Consider the following 21,357-nt stretch of genomic DNA (forward strand, 5'->3'; position numbering starts at 1 on the left):
CCTAAAGGTATTTTAAGGTGTTCAAAGGCTTTTAGGGTTTTTCTATGCACATAATCCACATTCCTTTTGCTTTATTAGTTAATGAAAAAGTAGAAAGTCTTTCCACAATATTAATGTGCAGCTAGAGGCTATTGTCTTAAAAAAAACTTTCCAGTATGATGCAGCTAAGTGATTTAACTCCTCTGCATGGGCGAGATAATGTGATGCAACCTACAAAGCCAAGTGGACAGGCTCTATCTATGACTATTGTGAATATTTAGTTTAAATCACTCAGTTGGAGACAGAAGGTTCCCCGACCGACCCTATTTCAGGACACGCTCCTATGGATCCCATCAGAAGGTTTTTTTTTCGTCATTAGACGCCCATTTTCTTTTATCTCGCCAACACATCTTATCCATGTCTCCAGGATGGAAGAGCAGTCACAGACACAATCGGGCAAAGTTGCCACCACCTCTGCATCTCACAAACTCTTTTTTACTTCCTGTATTTTTTCAAAGTTTAGAATTTTTTTACTTATTTCTTTATTTTACATGCAAAAGAAGGATGGATTTTACAACCATGGAGGGGGAGAATATGAACACTCTTTCATTGCTCAATTTCCTGATAGTGCAAAAAAATTTTTACAGGGAAAAGTTTTATTTTTAAAGGTCCCATATAGTGTAAAGGTAGATGTTCATGTGTTGTTTGATTATAGATCAGGTCTAGGTTCTATATTAATACTGTGAAAGTATCAAAGCCTCAGTCCACAGAGAAATGCACACAGCCTGTATTCAGAAACTGAGCCTTAAAACCAGCCGTCAGGACTTCTGGAACTTTGTGATGTCACAACAAAGCAGTCACCAAGCCCCGCCCACCTGGACCCACCATCCAAACCTTGCAGGATTTGGTTTCTCTGAGTGTTTTACCTGAAACCTGTTATATTTTTATTTGATCACTCAGAAAACAGTCAGCCAATCAGAAGAGAGGCTCAGAGAAGTGTAAAGTACAGGACCTTTAAAGAACAGGACTGAATGGACTCCCCCATGATGGTCAGTAGTGGACAAAGACAGCATTAACAATTGCAGCACATAACATTTAACATGTAAACCAGAAGGCCTCATATTATCTTTCCTCTCTGTGTCAGCTGATGTCATCACTCCATCATCCACCTGCACAGTTAAAAAAGAAGCAAAACAGTCTTTAAGTATTTGAATGTAAGAAAATAAGGAAACGCATGAGTAAGTGATTGTAGTGGAGGGTTAGCTTAGTTTCCACATCTCGCTCACAGCATTTTGTAAACATTCTACTCCTATTAGCTTTTAACCATTTCTGCTCGCTGCAAATGTGGTGAATGCTCCTTCAGTTTCGTGCATTAGATTACCAGAAACAGACAAGGTGGGAGTCAAAGATGCATCTGCCTGAATCTTCGGTTCATATGAGTTTCAGCAGGAGAGACTCGTGACTCCCTGGAGCTCGTGAGAAGATTGATTAAATTTCAAATGTCAAATTTTCCTACGAGGTGGTGTGATCATCAGAACGTTGCAAAGTGAACATTGCAGGTGTCTGGGGGTGAATCATCACTGCAGCCTTCGGGAAGGATCTTCATTTAAACATATGACAAAAAAAGTTTCTCTAAAAACTGGACACATTCATGAAGACAGGAAATCAAACTAAAGTCGTTGTTCAATCAAAAACACTTAATATTCCCTATATAAAGACTTTAATGGCACTTTAAATCTTGCAAGGAAAATTCAGCAGGGTGATGCCCTGGAATTTAAATTAAATTTAAACGATGCAGAATTTCCACATGAACAAGTCGTTTGAGTCTCGTTATGTTTTTTTCCACAAGTCGTATCTCAATAGTTTTAATTAATTTCTCGTTTCTGACACTCATCAAACTGTTTTAAGGACATTCTTGAATCAACCGACTGAAACATCTGAATAGGGCAAAAGATGAAAACACATTTACTTCACTCCACATTCTGAATGAAAGAACTTGTGTGGATGGAAACATTTGGAAGATTGTTGAGAGCTGTTTTGCTTTGGTGCAGTGTAACTGTCTATCATTTTTTCATTTTTGCTTAGATTAAACCAGTTTAATAAAACCACTCAGCTTTCCTGCAGAACCACAATCGTTCAAAAATTGCCATCTGTCTTTTACCGGCACAACACCATCGTCATTTCCTGTGCTGGCGCACACTTTCCATGACAGCTGAGAGAAAAGCTAGACTATAAAGGCGAGTTTCACTGTTTTTGCTGTATTTGAAAGAAATTTATTTTCCGTGTGAACGTGTGTGCTCACCAGAGTAAAAGTGTGAGATACTGTAGGATGTTCCTGACACACTGTGTGATGGGATTGACTGTGTTGACAGTCCTCAGCTTCTGCCTGCCTGTGTGGAGTGGTGAGTGTAAACAGACTTTTACTCATGTGATGATGGTGATTTTTGTATACACTTTTTGCACAGTCCAGAGTTAATACTAAACAGTCAAGAAACCAAGAACAGACTTGACAAACTGTCATTTGACAGGTTTGCAGGACCTTCTGTGGAAACTCAAATACTGACTTTAGAGGTGACACAGTTTCTAATCCTCAACTGAACAACAGATTTAAGATTAACTGTGTTAACACAACCTGATCACTAAATCAGGTCTTGTTTACACAGTTAAAGTGTTACTGATTAAAACTCTTTTCATAACATTTGAGCTGAAAGCCAGACCTCCTCCTGAGAAGTAAGAGATTACTTATGGGCTAATTTCCAGCTAGAGTTCACACATATTATTTTTCATATTTTTATAAAATACATTTCTTCTGTTTAAACAGTGAAATGCATGTGATCTTGGAGTGAACCAGTTTTATGAGAGCAGAAGACGCAGGGACATGCTGTCCATTAGGACCAGCCTTCTTTAATTTGGCGCTGAATAAATGACCATTCAGATTTTATTCATATAGTAAATGTTGATATGAGTAGATATTACTAAAAATACATTGTTTAAGGAATAATATGACATTTTGGGAAATTTGCTTATTTCTTAGCTGGAAGTTAAATAAGAAGATTGATACTGGTCTCTACTGGTTTAGGTGGAGCCAGTGGCAATAGCTTAGCTTAGCACAACGACTGGAAACAGGGGGAAACAGTTAGCATGGCTCTGTGTAAAGCTTTTTCGAAGTTTGCATACAAGCACGATAGATCTTGTTTGTTTGCATCAACCATTTTGGAAGTTAAAAAGTGTTGTGCCTGTCTACTTTGGACAGAGCCAGACTAGCTGTTTCTCACATTTTCAGTCTTTATGCTAAGCTAAGCTAACTGACTGCTGGATATATTATATTCACTGCACAGGAGCAAGAGTGGTATCGATTTAGCTATAAGCACATTTTTCAAAAATATTTCTTTAAGCCCCTTCCATCTAAAGCGTTCACAGGTGGAAAAAAAAAATGGTGGAAAAAGCTCATGACACTTTCCTACCTTGTCAAACTGCTGTTCACCACAACACGACAGCAGTGCAGTTGAATCAATTCAAGATCTTGTAATCGAATGAAAACCTGAAAGCTCTTCAAACACCGCAATTCAGTGGCTATGTCTGTGAAAGACCAAAGTTAATGCTGTAATAACGATTTTTTTCCAGTGGTTGCATGTACATTATGGTTAAAGCTGCTGCTGTTTGCTGTCTGAGTTGGATGGTCGGGTTGATATCTAAAAGATGCTGGAAGATGGAACGTGTTCGCTGAGCTGGCTAGCCACTGTTTAGCCTACATTAAGCAATCTCTTGGTTTTATTTAGCATGTGTGATCTCCACAGCTTCACTGTCGGGACATAACTTCTGCAGAGCTGCAGTCAAACCGCAATGTTTTGCTTTTTAATGTCTCCATGTGGGTGCGAAGGCTTTAAGGTTTTTTTCGGTGAGCATCTCTGACAGAGGTATGCTAATTGGTGAAATGAATCACCTCTACTGTTGAGTAATCAGTAAAGTAAAGTAATTATATTTTCAATTAATATGATGTAATGACATTTGAACTCTCAGTGAACATTTTCCATTGTCGACATCTCTGTGTGAACTCACAAAGTGTAAGGTTATGGAAAGTTTGTCAGCCTGGTCTCACTAAATTGTGAACAAGTCAGTGTCTTAGGTCATTTACATTTTCTTTTTTTTGCTTTTCATCTCATTTCATGCCACATCATATCTCTACTGACTAAAACAGCCTTTGATAACACATGAAAAGATTAAATTACATAGACATGAAACAAAAAGTGTCCTGAAATAAGGCGTATGTATATACACCATCCCATGAACTAACACATTTACTACCAAGCCTGACACCAGAAAAAAAAATACTAAATGCTAAATTATTACCAATTCTCAGCTACAACAAACTCCTCCTTACACTTAACATGATCTTTAGTATCATTAATGCTGTTAATTAAATAACTTTCCAAAGGAGAAACATTCTCCATCCACCCATATTTTCTTCTTCTTCTGTGTTTTTTTGAAGTTGATCCATAAGAAGATATATTTGTGGTTTTAAGAGCCAAAAACCATCTCAGTGTAGTTTCACTTCTCCTCTCAGGCTTCTCTCTGGAGCTCTAGTAACAACGGGCCTGTGAGCCAATCAGAAGAGAGGAGGCTCTGAGCCTCTCCTCTGATTGGGGGACTGTTTTCTGAGTGATCCTATAAAAATATAGCAGATTTCAGATTAACATTGAGACAAAACCAAATCCTGCAAGGTTTGAATGGTGGTTTCAGGTGGGCGGGGCTTGGTGACTGCTTTGTTGTGACATCACAAAGTTCCAGAAGTCCTGACGGCTGGTTTTAAAGCTCAGCTTCTGAATACAGGCTGTGTGCATTTCTCTGTGGACTGAGGCTTTGATACTTTCACAGTATTAATATAGAAGCTAGAGCTGATCTATAATCAAACACATGGACAGAGACCGTCAGACTGTATGGGAGCTTTAAAAATAAAATTTTCCCCCTGTAGGCACTATCAGGAAATTGAGCAATGAAAGAGTGTTCATATTCTCCCCCTCCATGGTTGTAAAATCCATCTTTCTTTTGCATGTAAAAAGAAAAAAATTCTATACATGGCCTTCTCCTGACTGATGTTGATGGATCACCTGCTTCATCTGCTGAGCTTCACTGGTCCATTTCTGAACTATCTCCACCTAACCTTCCTTTTTTGTCTGTCAGCTGTGAAGGTGATCCAGCCCTACAGAGTGGTGAGCATCAATGGTACGGCACAGGTCCAGTGCTTCATCGAACCCCAACCTTCCTTCCACCTGAATCAACCATCCAATGATCAAAGGCGTCAATACCCTTACCCCAACCCAGAGGAGGTCCGTGTGTCTCTGCTGAAAGGCCTCCACGGCACCCAGAAGCTCTGCTCGTCCATCCCCAACTTCCAAGATCACGGACAGACGGGTGTGGAGAAAGAGGAAGAGGTAGGGCTGAACCACTAATTGAACTATTACCGAAATCGCAATATGGCCAAGTGCAATATCCACATTAACGCCATACTTGCTTTTGTTTTGTACAAAAATCACATCATAATCATTCACATCGTCATATTTTTTCAATGAAAATGAAATATAAAAATAACCATTCCAATTGAAATCGTGACTCATATCGCTCACAATGTCGATTTCACAATCACAATGTCTTTGCCAAAATAACTGCAATATGATATTTTTCTTGCATATCGTTCAGCCTGTCTGTGGACATTGGATGGATATTATTTTATCTCAATTCAATTTAATTTCCATATTTTCTCTTTCTGCTTCTTGCTACAAAAGATGGGAATCATACATTTAAACACAATTTTTGTCCAAGTTAGTATTTTCCATTGTATTCAAGTCTATTAAGAACAAAAAGTAATCTAACAGAGGAAAAAAATATGCATCCATGCAAATGATGTGGCATAAAAAATAAAAAAGTACATGTTTTATATAAAGTATTTCATAAATGTGGTGTAATATATAAAAATGTATATAAAAAAACATACCAGTGTTCCTTTCACCCCTCAAAGAGAATCGGTGACAATCCTGTTGATATTGTTTTGTTTTTTTCAGTGATTGTGAAGAATTATAAATTTTGTCATTGTTTGAAATCATGTCTAAATAATTTTCCTACTTGCTTTTGAGAACAGCAGTCAAATGAGCGGAAACATGATGACTGCTGGAATCACGAGGAATAAAAAGTGTGAAAATTGTCCTGAGAAAGTGAAGAAACTCTGGTTTGATGTGTCCTGTTAGGTGCAGTGCTCTGTTACGCTGAGGGAGGGCGCTGTGGAGGTGACAGTGTCTGGACTGAAAGCCACAGACACAGATGTGTATCGCTGTGGGATAGAGGTCTTGTACCCACCACCGTACCTGCGGCTCACAGGCAACGGCACACTCATTCATGTGTTAGGTGAGATGCTCGCACAGGATAATCACACACTCACACTGCAGGATTACCCACAATGCACATGTTTCTGCCTCTTTTTGAGTCTTACTTTCCCTCTGACTACAGATAACCCTCACTGTCCTCTGGAGGGGCCTCAGACAGCGATTGCACACCAGGGGGGTGAAGAGGAGGACGATGAGGGTGATGAGAGGATAGCACCAGTCAGTATTCCTGTGGTTGTACTGGTGTTACTGGTCATTATTGTCCTCATCATCATTATCTACTTCCAGGTCAGCATTATCATTTTATCTTTATTCATGTTATGATTGATTTGTGTTATTAAATTAAAGTGTATTTACTGTATTATATTTCTGCATTTTCCTGTTATTATCTTATTCATGTAGTACTAGCAGTAGTAACAGTTTCCCCTAATGGGTGTGACTTATTAAGATTTAAAACAATCCTGAATCACACCCTCTATCCCCTCCCACCAGCCTACAAACACACAAGAACAGTCATCCAGCCTGCGGTTAAGACTAAGCCACTAGTGTACTGCAAAAAACTTCCCCACCCTTAACTGTAATACCATACTGTACTTGTGTTCTCACAGCATTCAAATAACCACACTTGAATACAAAAAGGCACAGTGCAGGCCTCTTTCTCTTTAAAGTAATTAAATATTGTCATTGGTTTGTAAAAAGTAGCCATTTATTACTCCAGAAAATATGATTGTATCAGTTTTTGTCTATTGAACTGTGTGAAAGTGTGCGGGTGCTGGAAATAAATATTAGTTAACCTACATTGATGAATACATTTTGGTACTGTAACAGTGGTAGTAGTAATCGCAACAGTATAAAACAGTTAGTAGTAGTTATATTATAGTATGATTATTTCAGCGAATGCAGAGCAAATACCAAAATGAACCGATGTTTAGTCAGATTACTAAAAACAGTAAACCTGGGGGCTATATAAGGTGTCCCCCAAAACCCCATATTAATCTGACCAATAGCAGTAGTAATAGCACCTGTGGCAGTTTTTAAAAGCTTATTCTCCTCTGTTGTTGACTGAATCTAAATCTGTGTGTTTTTCATTTGCAGTCTGTCCAGTGTCAACAAGGGAGGAGGGAGATCGTCAGATCTGTGCATGGTGGGCCTTACAAGGTGGATGCTGTTGCATTTTCATGTGACGACATGGCATGAAAAACACAAGAGTCCACTTAGCACTGAATGGCATTAGAATACCATGTATTTTGAATGCAGAGTGAGCGGTAGGGTCAGTATTGGCCATTTATGAAATATCAATCTGTTATGATTGAGGTTCTTCTTTTTAACCAAAGCTACAGAAGAATACTGAAATGACATTTGGGTGTCAGTGCATATTTTATGTTTACGTTGTTGTAAACTCAAATTATATTAAAAAAAAGCTGTAGCTTTGATTATGTTTCCACTGAGTTGAGTTGCTGAGGCGCCTATAGGTGCTGCAGCTGGAAAGGCTTGATGTTTGATTAAAAACAGAATTATGTTTATGTTGGCTAAATGCTCCAGTTAAGAAAATGCAATGCTTTGCATCTGTTGAATATGTTTGAATTACTGTATATTTTGTTGCCATTGCAATGTACAGCAAATATTCATGATGGATATTTCATTTAAGTAAAGTTTCTTAACTTTAATTGTACTTTTGTATAATTTTTTTTTAATTGCGGATAAATCGACAACATCAGGGATGGACCATTAAGTTCCAAAACCTCAATCCAGAATCAGTTGTGTTTTCTTGTGTCTTCTTTTCATATTTCAACGTCACAATATGAAGATAAACAGAGTGATTTAAATGTGATTGTGGCAGCAAAAAAAAAAAAAAAAGATTTAAGGGTTTAATTGTAGATCTGAAGTTGTGGAACAAGTATAAGAACCACTTGATGGACAGAGTTGGCATTATTAGTTATAGGCAAGTAGTGATGAAGTATGAATGTTAAACAAAAGTTTTCTAACAGTTATGATACATAATAATAATAATAATAATAATAATAACATAATTCAAAATTATTAACATTTTCTAATAAACAGGCCTGTCTTATTGATTCTGATTGATAAACATGCAATTTGTTGATTTTTCAAGTTGTTAATCAAACACGCCAGATATGAGCCTTGAAATAAACATTGCTCTAGCTCCACCATCAGGCCAGAATTCGCAACTGTACACAAATATAACAGACTGTGCTGTATAATAATATTTACAGAGCACATTCAAATTCCCCAGAGGATGAACCATGTTGATTACAGGATCTTTTCTCAGGCGCCACATTCAGAAAAAACTCCACTAACCCACTTTGTTTTGCCACACAACTAGTTTATAGCAAAATTATCAATACCGTACAATTTAGTGGAAGAAATGTCACAAAATGTTACCCACAGCTCATCAGGGCGAAAGCCAAGAAACATAATTCACAGAGACACACACAAACATATACAGCAAATACTTATCATCCAAAAAAAATGAAGAGGTTTTCAGATTTCAAAGTATGTGAAACCACCCTCACCAGATCTGGTCAGATATATACAGTAGATTTTATTTTGTATGTTACTGGAAGCCGATGAAGTGATTTGAACTGTGGAGTAACATGTTTGGTTTTGCGTGTGAGGACTGCTTAATTTTTTTTTTTTTTTTTTTTCAAATTTCCTATTGTTTGTCTGGTTAATGAAGCAAAGAGCAGCAGCTGCAGCCAGTTTGAGATAAACATGTGAACCACTTCCTCAGAATCAGCTTGAGATAAATTGAGAATAATAATTTAATTTGTGGTGTGTTTTTCAACTGATAAAATTTGCCCTAGTTATGTTGCTGACAAGACTTTCAGGTCTGTGACTCACTGGCTGTACTCTAGCCATGCTTACTCTCAGTGTGCATTCGTTTCCTGTCTCTGGGTTTTTACCTCAAGTATGTCAGTTTCTCTAACTGTCATGGGAAACGTGATATATGAGAAAACTGGCACACATGTTCAGACAGTCTCTGCTGAGGGACATTCATAGTATCAATTGTTCACATGAAAAGTGACAGAAAGAGCAATAAAGAGGGTTTTTAATTATTCCATGCCTCTGAATAACTCTTTCTCCTTCTGTCTGATGGTGCTTTACAAATAAATTTGCCTTGCCTTGCCTTCAAACCCCGTCTCCTTTCATGCTTCCACACAGCTGACCAATGATGTGAAGGGTGTGAATGTTGGATCGATGGCCCAACAAGCACTTCTGAGGAAGCATTCTGTCAGGACCCTATTGAAAATCCCCCTTTTTTATCTCAATGAGGTTACAGCCATGGCAGCAGCTCTGTGAGGCTGTTCATACGCAGAGCAGTGCTCTGTGCTAAATGCTAACATCAGCATGCAGACGATGTTAACATGCTGATGTTGAGCACATATACTTTTTTTTTTTTTTACCATGTTTATCATAAATGGCTCTATATACAGTGCATAGTGCTTTTATTTAAATCGCTGCCCCTTGTTCACACTCACACACAGTGAGCTACAACGCAAAGTGCTGGTCTGAACATTGGGAGCTGGACGACCCTCTCTACTTCCTGAACCAAACTAAAGCCCTTTTTCCACTGGTCAGAAAACCTGCTAAGACCCGCTAACATCAGCTTTTTGTTGGCAATAGAAAAGGGAACAATTGACATTCTGTAGAAGCACCTGTCACCTGCCCAGCAGGGTGCTGTTTAACCGAAACACAGCAGCTACACTGAGCTACAGGATGAAAGAGTGACCTGCAGCCTCAAAATAAGTTTAAAAACACACAATTACCAATCGAAGTGTCTCACAAGGAGGCTCCAACACTTTTAGAGGAGCACCAACCCAAGATGAGATGTGACGGGTCTGTTTTACCAGTTTGCATGGCAGCTAGCAGCTCACTCTTCCTCCACTGCGTCTGTGTGTGTGCTCTGTAAGTGCATGTGATGACATCGCTCCTTGCAGTTGTGTGTGTCCTGAGTCCGAACAGAAAGGCAAACTCGACTGACAGTGGAAAAGGGGTCAATTAGCTTTTATTAGCGGCTTTACTTGCATTTTAACCTTATGCTTATATCTGCTAATTTTGGTGTAAAAAGGGTGTGACATAAAATACATCTGAGGCTGATGGGAACACTAGTTTTGCATGTATTTACTTTAGTATTGGACAAAGTAAAATTTTGACATGATTATGGCACTTGATGAAAAATCACAATCACCAAAGTTCCTACAGTTCATCCTGTGGGGAACATAAATATTTGTACCAAATTTTGTGGTAATCCATCTCATAGTTGTTGAAACATTTCACTCAAAATCACAAGTTTAAAGTCCACCAAAGTCTTTCAGTCTAGACCGAAGTGTAGGACTGACCAATTGACCAACATTTCCATCCATGAAGCCACGAAAGTAGCATGGCTAAAAAAAGTACTCATTAATGGTTACCTCCCCCAGCACTGCTCAACATTGGTGTGGGTAAGAATAAAAAACCTTTAAGAAACCAAGACGATTCTGCTGTAACACAGTCGCTGATTCAGTTTTACTTGAGTTTCCTGGCCATAGAAACTTATGTACATCAACTGCACTCATCATCATACAGATGCAACAACTACACTTACGAGAAAACACAGTGAGTGTTTTCAAAAGAAGGACACTGACTTAACTGATCCCATCCCTCAAAGAGGGGGCTCAGATATTGACCAATCAGCAGACAGAAATAATGCTGGTATTGGTGAGTGTGTGTGTGTGTGTGTGTGTGTTGCACAACAAAGATTGCAAAGAAGCGCAAACTCTGAAAAACAGGATGTGGACACACTGCTGACTCCAGTCAACCTTTATTCAATCAAAGGGTTCATTCTTTTTTCAAAGAAACTGAAAATATACAGCAGTGACAGTTTTTTTCCTAAATCCTCATTAAAATTCACTTGTTATTTCTTGTCGTTCACTTGACTATTATCTACTTAAACTTTATACACACAAGTTCAGAGACAAAAATTGTACTTTCTACTTCTTTACAATTTACAAACAGCATATACACTAACACATACGCTCACTGAGAACTCTATTAGGAACACCTGTACACCTGCTTATTCAAGCAATTATCCAATCAGCCAATCATGTGGCAAGCAGTGCAATGCATAAAATTTGGGCTGCACAATTAATCGAAATATAATCGCAGAAGTTGATATGTGTGACACCATTGTTGTGCATTGTTAGCACCATAAGCGTTGTGCTGCCGCAGAGATGCCACAGGCAAAAAATTATATTCTCCAAACACAAGTCAACATGTTTGCTTGGTACATGGCCAAATAGAAATCACATTATCATCATTTTTAAAAATCTTCATTGAAAAACTGAAATTGTGACTCATATCGCAATATCTGCAAAAATAATAACAGGATGTTTTTTTGCATATCGTTCAGCCCTACATTAAATCATGCAGATACAGATAAATGTTCAATGTTCACATCAAACATCAGAATGTGACTTTGACTGTGGCAGGATTGTTGGGGGGCTAATTTGAGTGTTTCTGAAACTGCTAATCTCCTCTAGAGTCTTTTGAGTTTTACTGACACACATCCAACCTTGAGGTTGATGGACTACAACAGCAGAGGACCACGTCAGGTTTCTGTCCCATCACCAAGACCGGAAACTTGAGGCGGCAGTGGACACAAGCTCAATGAAGTTGGACAGTTGAAGACTGTAAAAACATAACCTGGGCTGCTTAACATCTCTGCAGAGGGAGCAGATGGTAGGGTCAGAGTCTGAATCCATGGACCCTACCTGCCCTGTGTCAACAGTGCAGGCTACTGGTGGTGGTGTAATGATGTGGGGAATGTTTACTTAATACCAATCAATCATGGTTTGAATGTTGCAGCCATATCTGAGTATAGATGCTTTTGAATGCAAGAGTTTTACTTATACTAGAGTAATTTCATATTGCAGTATTGTTACTTTTAATAAAGGATGTGAATACTTCTACCGCTGCTCTGTACCAACCTCAGTATTTCCAGTAGGCTGGAGGCAGAAGTCTCATTGGTGAAGACTAAAACATTTCAACTACATCCACTGTGTAAAGTTGTAATCTTGTAGAACAAAACACAAACAAATCCAAGGGGGAGAAGACTTTTTAAATGCACAAACTGTACAACAAGACACACTCAAGAATTATAACAAATAAAGTATGTGCTACACAGACCACCACTTGATAATTATAAACCTTGTCTACTAGAAATAACATTTATACACAACTAATTGTTTTCTTAATTATTTTTTGTAGGGAAATGTAATCACTGGCTTGATTTTGCTCAATGGCAACATTTTTGTCTTGGGTACAAACTGCATTGATGCACATGAATCATAGGGGGGAGCTCTTACAGAGAGAAGATGGTCTTACCAAGTTCAGGACTTTGGTTAAGGTTAGGCAAAGATAAGTATCCACATTTTGTGACTAATTTACCAAACTATCATTTCCTCATTATATTAATTGAAAAAAGAATCCCAAAAAGAGGGTTTTTGGTTTAAAGATGCTCTTAAATGTACTATAGTGGCATCATTTTAAGGCAGGACATTTAAAGTCAGTGTTGCTTTTAGTGTTGATGACCCCTTTGGATATCCATAGAGTATATAAATGAGCATCTAATTATAGGTGTTTTATGAACAACACCTTCTTAAAAAAAGGCCTGCATACAACTGCATATGAACTTAAAAATGTTAAACACCAATTTTGTGCCTCTAACTTGTAGATTGTGTTCCTTCCACAGAAGGAAATTCTCACACCACAAACGTATGACATCACTCACACCATAACTTGTATATGTAGCGTGCATAGGTTGGGTTATGGTGTGAAACATTTGTTAGCCTTCAAAGGAATGAAGAAAATTATTACTTGCATGGCAAGTGTTATGCACAGGAAATACTGTCTCCCATAGACACTAGAGAAACAAAAGCAGTTTGATTGGCAGTAGATAAGGGGAGCAGGTACTGTGGAAACAGACTCATTGAGCCCAACCTCAGAATTTCCTTTATCGTCAGCTAAGTATCAGAATGAGCTGTTTGTGATTGTGATGTAAGTGTCAGTCGGTGTCAGTTGCTGTACTGAAATTAGGTCCTTCAAGGTTTTTTCTTACCACGGTGTGAGAAGGAGCATAAAGGCTGAGATGACAACTTACAGCTTCAACATCTTCATCATCCTCACAGTTTATCTGAGCTTCAGCTTCCACCCAAGTCAAGGTAGACCTCTCCATTTTATCACCTACTGTCTAAAGGAATTTACTAGATTTTATTTTTTATATTTATTTACTGTATTATAATAATAACAATATAACCAATAATGATGATCAAATGAAATATTGGTTTTCATTTGCATTTTATCCAAGTGCAGATGTTTCCATATTTTTTTATTGTGAGAGAATTTGTAGATATTTTATTACTGATACAGTCTGTGTATTAACAGAATGGAGAATAACTTTCAACAATGTTCAGCCTAGTAAAAGAAAAGGGCTCCATTAAGTATTTTCAGGGAGTTGCTGGATCTTTTTCATTCATCAGGTTTTAAGGTGATTCAGCCGCAGTATCAGACTATAAACCCGGATGGATCAGCCACTATCAGCTGTGAGCACAAAGCAAACGTCAGTTCTGTTAAAGATGTTCGACTCAACCGCGTCTCATTGTATGTATTCTGGTATTTGTGTTATTTTTCGAACTTCTTTGTGTCTCTACGCTATCAGTGTCTGTGACTCTCTTTTTTTTGCACTTCCTGTCCTAAGCAGAGTGTTGTACCTTTAACTGGGTAAATACATAATTAGAATAACAGTGCTAGGCCAAGGCCAAACATCTGCACCACATTGTACAAACACATATGTATCAACACCATTAATAAGTGTGATTTTTTTTAGATCAAGATCCAAATATTATTTCCTGAGAAATTTCGAAAATGTCGAAAAATGCCACCTAGTACCTTGCAATGTTAAGGAAAGTAATAAAAAAAAAAAGTACTGGATCCAACCCTTTAACTGGATCCACACTTGAATTTAATGAGTTCTTCCTTGACCCAATCCCCATCCCTCCACCAAGTTTGGTGCAAATTGATTCAGTGCTTTTTGTGTATTCCTGCTGACAAACAAACAAACAAACAAACAAACAAACATATGAGCAGTCGAACAACTACTGGCTGAATTGAAATTACATTTTGCAAAGATCTCTTTTTGTCCCCACGGCATGAAGCCCATGGACCTTTACTGCCACAAACAGTCCTGACGACAGGCCAAGTAGTTAGCTGTTTATACCTGTAGTATGTGTGAGGTGCACTGCCCCCCTTTTAACCCATTAACACACTTCACACAACTCGGGGCAACAGCTGGTGCCGCTCTGTCCAAAGGCAAGAAAATCTGCCTATCAGCACCTCCAAAGCTCACCGATTAACATGTTATGCGTTGTTTGTTTAGTCTGCACAAAAGTGTAAAAATGGCAGACTGCTGGTTAATGGGAGGTTATACGTGGGACTGTTTCTTGGCCCTGAGTGTTATCAGTCTTTTCATCTGACTCTTGACAATAAAGCAAATAAGTGCATTTCCCAAAATGCTGAATTATTCCTTTAATTCATTAACTAACCTGACTGAGGACTAAAGACTTGGTCTAGCTGGTAGATGCACTCTGTCTCACGTATCTTTGTCTACTCTCAGACAAGGCGGAGTTGAACGGTTGATGCTCTGCCAGAAGGGAAATACAGGCTGTAAGAACACTGTCATGTATCAAGAGAATCCCAACAAGTTCCTTTTCATCTTACTCAACATCGGGCCAGAGGCCACGAAAGTGGCATACGAGTGTGAGTTCACGGTGAAAACCGGTCCACTAGACAACACCAAGAGAGGAACACCAACCCAACTGCGGGCAGGTATGTCTAAGCCTCTCTAAGATCCAAAGCCTGACGTATGTTATTTCTCTGTGCCATAGAGGTTGTTTGATGTCCAAAAACTATTGGCAACCAAACCAACGCAATACAACATTTTAAACATCTTTCAAAGTTACATGACAAGGTTATATTTGATGTGAACTTACTGACACAGTTACTGACCTTTTGCTTACTGAACAACCAAATGTAGAAATGATGCAAACACACATTTTGAGTTGTTGTGGTGACTTGCCAGTGATAGACCCTCTACCCAGTACCAGCATGGTCATCCCCCGTCACAACTAGCTCGCCAGGATAGAGAGGAGATTAACAAGGGTGGTGGCAGCAGAGCAACTCAGGATCCGCCTCATTCTAACATGGCAGTACAACATTTTGGCATCGCACAGCCTCCGTATCAAAGAGGTCAAAGCTCCAGCAACACTAGCAGTAAAGAGAAGAACTTTATTAGACCGGTATGTTTCGGCTTGCGGCCTTCATCAGGGTCAAGCTGAAACACATCGGTCTAATAAAGTTCCTGCGTTTACTTCAAGTGTTGATGGAGTTTTGACCTCTTTGGATTTTTTCCTTTCTCCTTGCACCTCAGAAGTAGGTGTGAAGGGAGCTGTTTCTCTTTTTTTTTGAGATGCACTTACAATCAAGAACAATCAAGAGTCCAATCATAGCTTGGGGTGCAGCACTTATTTACAGACACAGAGTTTGATTCATTTGGTGTAAGCTGCCAGAAAATTAACATTCACATGAAACATTTCTGTTTGTGCTGTTTTCTCTGAGCTCCTCTCACTGGTTTGTGGTGGCTCTGCCGGAAAGGTCTGTATTTTTGTGCACTAATCAGGATTTACCTACATCTGAATCAAATTTCAAATTTATTAATTTATAGTTTATTTCCTGCAAAATAGTCAAGATTGAAACCATGTTCTTGAGGGCTTTAATAATTTATTTGTATCTTATACTAAATATTCACTCTCTAGTGATGATGTAGGATATCCAACCACATTCTTCTCTCAGTTCACTGCTGAAACTCAACTGGGGACTGTGTGTTGTGTGCTAAATGTAAAGGATATGACGGCCAAACAAATGGGCACTGTGTTGGTGTGTAAACCACCAAAAACAGGAAATAACCTTGCTTTGTTTTTGTCAGGTCAAAACAAAACAGAGGACTACGTACCTCCCTCTCTCTCTCCTCCTCCTCCTCCTCCCCCTTCTCATCTTGTGGGTTATCAACTCATCTGGATTCTGATTGGTCTGCTGGCTCTGATAATACTCTACAGCTCTGTCATCACCTGCGTCTATATCAGATTCAGGATGACTGTATGTCTGTCTGACTTATGGTTTCTCTTACTTGTCATATGTGTTGGTATCTGCTTGTCTGGTTGTGTGTGTAGCAATACTACAAAACAACTTACTGAAAAGCACCTAGGGTTGGATCATTCCCGACTAGTGCAATCAGACTCCATAATTCACCTAAACACCCTTGCACATTGGTCCATATACATATACTTATTTATGTAAATAAATTCATCTACCTCTCATTTCTATCCATCTAATTTCAAGGCCACATTTGGAAGAAGGGTTAATGATGTGAGATCTAAATTAAACTGATCTAAATTGTGTTATGTCATTTATAAATTCTTACTCTCTCACTTTATTTCTGTTTATTCAGTTTATTCGCCATTTCTTCTACTGTTTTGAACTAAATAAAACTTTAACTGTAGAAGCTACAACAACTAGCTACATTTTAAGGCCTTTGACTGTCTGCATATCAGAGGTACAAAAACAGTTTATAATATTGGACGCTTGTTTATACTTAATGAACTACATATGAAAGAAAAGAAAAACCTAAGAAATCTGTAAATTTTCTGGTCTTGTGTTTCAGAGCAACAACAGAGAACCTGACAACTGCACCTATGTGGAAATGAGGAAAGCTCCTCTGACAGCGGATTCACCTCTCGGCATTTTCTGCGGGTAGCTGACCCGTGTCTTTTAACCACCGCTGAGGGAAAACATGGACACCCCGACCCTTGGGGTGCTATTTCATGCAACTGGTGTCATCGTATCAAACTCTCACTCTGTTTTTGTGGATGTGATGAAAACTCTTGTAATACTGAAGCTAAACAGCAGGGTGAGACAAAGACTGTCTAAAGCAATGATGATTCTGCTACTGTGTTCATCTCTGCTTTTACAGCAGCAACATAATATTATCCATTAAATAGGACATATATACACACACATACATATATATGTATATATATGAATATGTACAATTTATTATTAATTTTTTCAATAATTTTGTTGCGGAAAATATATTTAGTAATCAAAAGGCAACACCTGGGAAAGAGAGAACATGAGGATAAATGGGCAAGAGAGAAAAATTAATGAATCGGATATAAAGCCCCTAGAACTGCTCTTCACCATAAATTGTCCTTTTACATTGTCCTTTTTTTCCCAATGATACCTGAAGTCCATGTCCTTTATATTTGCACTATAAATGTTGATTTAACTTTTGTTTATTTCCATTGTGTAGCCAATGTACTTTATTTTATATACTGTATAATTCACATTGCTATTTCGGTCCAGTCTGTAGCAGCACTTTAGGGCTTTACAGGTAATGATGGGCATGTCTCCCACCATGCCCATCATGGCCGCTGATCCAGAAGCCCTCATCACACAGGGGATGGGCCTCCTCCATTAGAATCTGGAGGAGTGGGAAGAAGGGTGAACCCTGCAATGAGCCAAACTCCTACTATAAGTCTGGGTGTTCTGCCCTTAAACATCCCCGAATAAAACAAAAATAAAGAGCCACCTCCATTCCTGCTGCCTTTGAACACGGTAGTAAGTGTATTCACCATGACATGTAGTTACTATTTCATTTGTTTTGTCTTGATATTTGAATGTTCTGTTGTACTTCTGTCCGTTTTAGGGTAGCTTTTATTTCGCCTCAATATATTTCATCAATAGAAAATATAAAGGACAACCCTTAAAACATTTGGGCCTCATTTTAAATATGAGGCCCAGTGTAAACATGATGGTTGTGTATCTGACAATACACAGATTTGAGGCCTACAACATAAAATGCATGAATGTATAGCTGCTCCCATTGATTATATTTTAGGTGCAATGCTGACAATGGACAGGAGAGGGAGACACTGGCTCTCTCACACTCATTATTTCTGTCACAGTAAAGACACATGAAAACATCTGCTGCTGTTTGTTGATTTGAAGAATTGAACCTTTATTCACTCAACATCTATTTGAATAATATGATATAGTTAATATAATCTGATTTCAGTTACCACAGGAGTTTGGTGCAGGAAAAAGTTTAACAGAACAAAGTTTAATATGCAAGAGAGGGATACTCTGGGCAAACTAATTAAAACTAACTAGAAAATACAAAAAATACACAAAAGTTAGGCCAGCTTGTGATACTACAGTGACTTCCTGTTTACATAGTTAACTGATTGGACAGCGTTATAGATGATTTCTTGCAATTAATTTACACATTCCTTAAGTCTTTACTCACTACAAATTTGCTGAAATTTTAATGGTGCAAGATAATTTAGTAAATGATGACGGAAACTCGCAAGTAGTTCCTTATTAGTAACAAGTTACTAGTTACTTTATGTTCAAACTCAGCAATTTATTGATAGGATAGAATGTGCAACGCAATCTTGGTTCAGAAGTTTTGCGTATAACTGTTTTGTTTTGGCTTCCTGTTTGCATTTACAATGGAGAACAAGCTATATCCAGTTCCTGTGTTTATATTCAAAACACCCTGCAGATCTAGATGACTAAGCCTAATGCACAGTCACATTCCTCGCTGCATGAACACCATCAATGCAGAAATCAGAATTCAATCGTGACAGCTAGCTTGGGGGGGTGGGGGTGGGGGTGGGGGGGTGGGTGGTGGTTTGCAGCATGGATATGAGGCTGCAGTGACAGAAGAGGCCACACAGGATGAACACATTATATCACTCCAAGACAGTTGTGATCATCTGAAAATCCAGAAATATTTATTGACATTGAAGTCTTGTAAAAGCTTTTTTTCTCCTCTAACATGAGGCAGTACATGAATGAACTAAATAAAACTGTTATATGGTTAATTATGATCACTTCCCAAGTAAGAAACGAAGAGACACCAATTTTTTTTAGAACTACATGGAAATGTAGTTATTATTAATTTATTTTAAATGTACTTACTGAGTGCTGTGGTTAATCATTGGTATTGTCAAGAGAGACTACATCATGTGTTACGTTCAAGATTTCGCATCATGTGGTGATGTGTGGATTTTACGTCATGTGTTTGCTTTGAAACACAGATGTTTTTCTTAACACCTCTGATTGGAACAATCCCCCTGAGATTAGAGTCATCTGACATTAATACAACAAGGTGTGAAACTTTGATGAGAGCGAGTCATGAGAGAGCCATTAGCTGCAGGTGGATGTTTGTTTTGTTAAATTTGCTTGATCCAAATCCAGTCTCACAGGCTTGTGTCAAGTCAGGTCGAAGTGCGCGCGCATGTGTGTGTGTGTGTGTGTGTGTGTGTGTGTGTGTGGTGCAGATATTGTTAGTATAGCAACACTTTTGGTGGTAGAGTAACACGTCTGCTACTGTTATCTCTCTGGTGAGTGTGGTCAGTGCTTTCTTCATGAAACCAAGAATTCCCTCCTTTTTTCAAAATAAAAGACCCTTCTTTGCCTTAGCAGACCCTAAAGTTGAATCAGGACAAGTCATGTGTCAGCTGAGTTGATCCCATGAAAAGGCCCCGACTGACTGTTACTCCTTCTAACAGAAACAGCTGTTAGTGGCTGATACTAAGAACAGAGAAGGAGTGAATCTTTGGCTATGTACTGTTTTATGTTGTAAATAGTTAACTGGAAATGTTACTTCACCTGTGGCTCAACTGGCAGAGCACGTAGAGCGCGTACCACTTAGGCTCAGTCCTTACTGCAGCGGCCATGGGTTCGAGTCTGACCCATGGCCCTTTGCTGCATGTCATCCCCTCTCTCTCCCCAACTTTCCTGTCACTCTCTCACTGTCCCTATCTGAATAAAGGCATTAAATGTAATTACTGTTATCAAATACTCATGTTCGAAGAAAACAATAAAAGAGCATATTATGATCTAATACAGAGACGAGGTCCAGAAGCTGTCAGAGTGGTATTCTACAAACAACCTACTGATCGACACGAGTAATGAAACCAATGAAATAGTCGTTGACTTCCGGAGGCACAGAGCGGGACAGTGGTTGCTCATTTAACTACCTGTTTTTTTTTATAAGATTGTGTTCCAAATAAATCGCTCTGGTTTCCCGGCTGCTCAGGAACTGCAGGGAAGCAGAGGAGAGCTTCCATTACACTGAGCCTCCATTACAACAAATAAACTACTTTTACTGCATGTATCATTATTATTAAAGGAGACAGAGAGATGACTAAACATAAGACACACCAAGCAGAGAGAGCAGGAGAGGGGGCGGGAGAGAGAAATGCCATCGGTAACTGCTGAGCTAAAGAAACTAGCAGATCTGAATAGCATGTAAACAACAAGATAAACCAGCAAGCGGAAATGAGATGATACACTTATTGCAGCAAAGCTATAAAAGCCCTGTTAAGACATAAAGGATTACTTCCCAGTTTGTATTAACACATAATGCAGTAACTTTAACACAGCAAAACGGGAGCAACTCAAAAAGAGGATTTGCACTGAAATACTGCTATGACCAAATTCTACATATCGAACAGAGGGAGTTAGACATAAAGACCTGTCTCCAATAAACATCTGTTACATTCTGGGGTTGAAGTTAATGCAGGCTAAACTATTGTGGGTCACAGACGGAGCCTGTTCTCTGTATAAAGCTGCTTACAGACAGAACGCGGCAACGGCACTGCTGCGCTCTGAAACCCATTGTTTCTAATAGCTTGCACCACGATAGGACAGTTTGACGGTGAGTGCAGCGCAAGTTGCGTTCTGTCTGTAATCAGCATAAGAGATGAAATAAGAAAGATAGTCGGTCTCAGGGCCCCCCAGTGGCTAACTTGGTGCAGCGCAAAAGCCTGAGAAATAACTTTAAAAAGAAAGAAAGTCTGTCTCTTCTAACTTTCTCTCT

The 21,357-nt window shown here is 38.7% G+C and overlaps 2 protein-coding genes across 2 annotated transcripts; both read left to right on the forward strand.

Annotated features, from left to right (window-relative positions):
- The first annotated feature begins 2,228 nt into the window (after positions 1–2,228).
- Positions 2,229–8,352, forward strand: cd28 (CD28 molecule). The gene is made up of 5 exons (XM_056389763.1): positions 2,229–2,381; positions 5,161–5,411; positions 6,222–6,378; positions 6,481–6,644; positions 7,452–8,352. Exons 1-5 carry the CDS (start codon positions 2,309–2,311, stop codon positions 7,551–7,553), a joined length of 747 nt encoding a protein of 248 aa, XP_056245738.1. The 5' UTR covers positions 2,229–2,308; the 3' UTR covers positions 7,554–8,352.
- Positions 8,353–13,169: 4,817 nt separating this feature from the next.
- Positions 13,170–18,451, forward strand: LOC130177169 (uncharacterized). Its single transcript, XM_056388648.1, has 5 exons — positions 13,170–13,576; positions 13,895–14,015; positions 15,028–15,239; positions 16,396–16,565; positions 17,131–18,451. The coding sequence occupies exons 1-5, from the start codon at positions 13,504–13,506 to the stop codon at positions 17,221–17,223; spliced, it is 669 nt and encodes a 222-aa protein (XP_056244623.1). The 5' UTR covers positions 13,170–13,503; the 3' UTR covers positions 17,224–18,451.
- The last annotated feature ends 2,906 nt before the right edge of the window (positions 18,452–21,357 follow it).

Source organism: Seriola aureovittata, chromosome 11 (assembly GCF_021018895.1).
Source record: "Seriola aureovittata isolate HTS-2021-v1 ecotype China chromosome 11, ASM2101889v1, whole genome shotgun sequence".
Lineage (NCBI taxonomy): Eukaryota > Metazoa > Chordata > Actinopteri > Carangiformes > Carangidae > Seriola > Seriola aureovittata.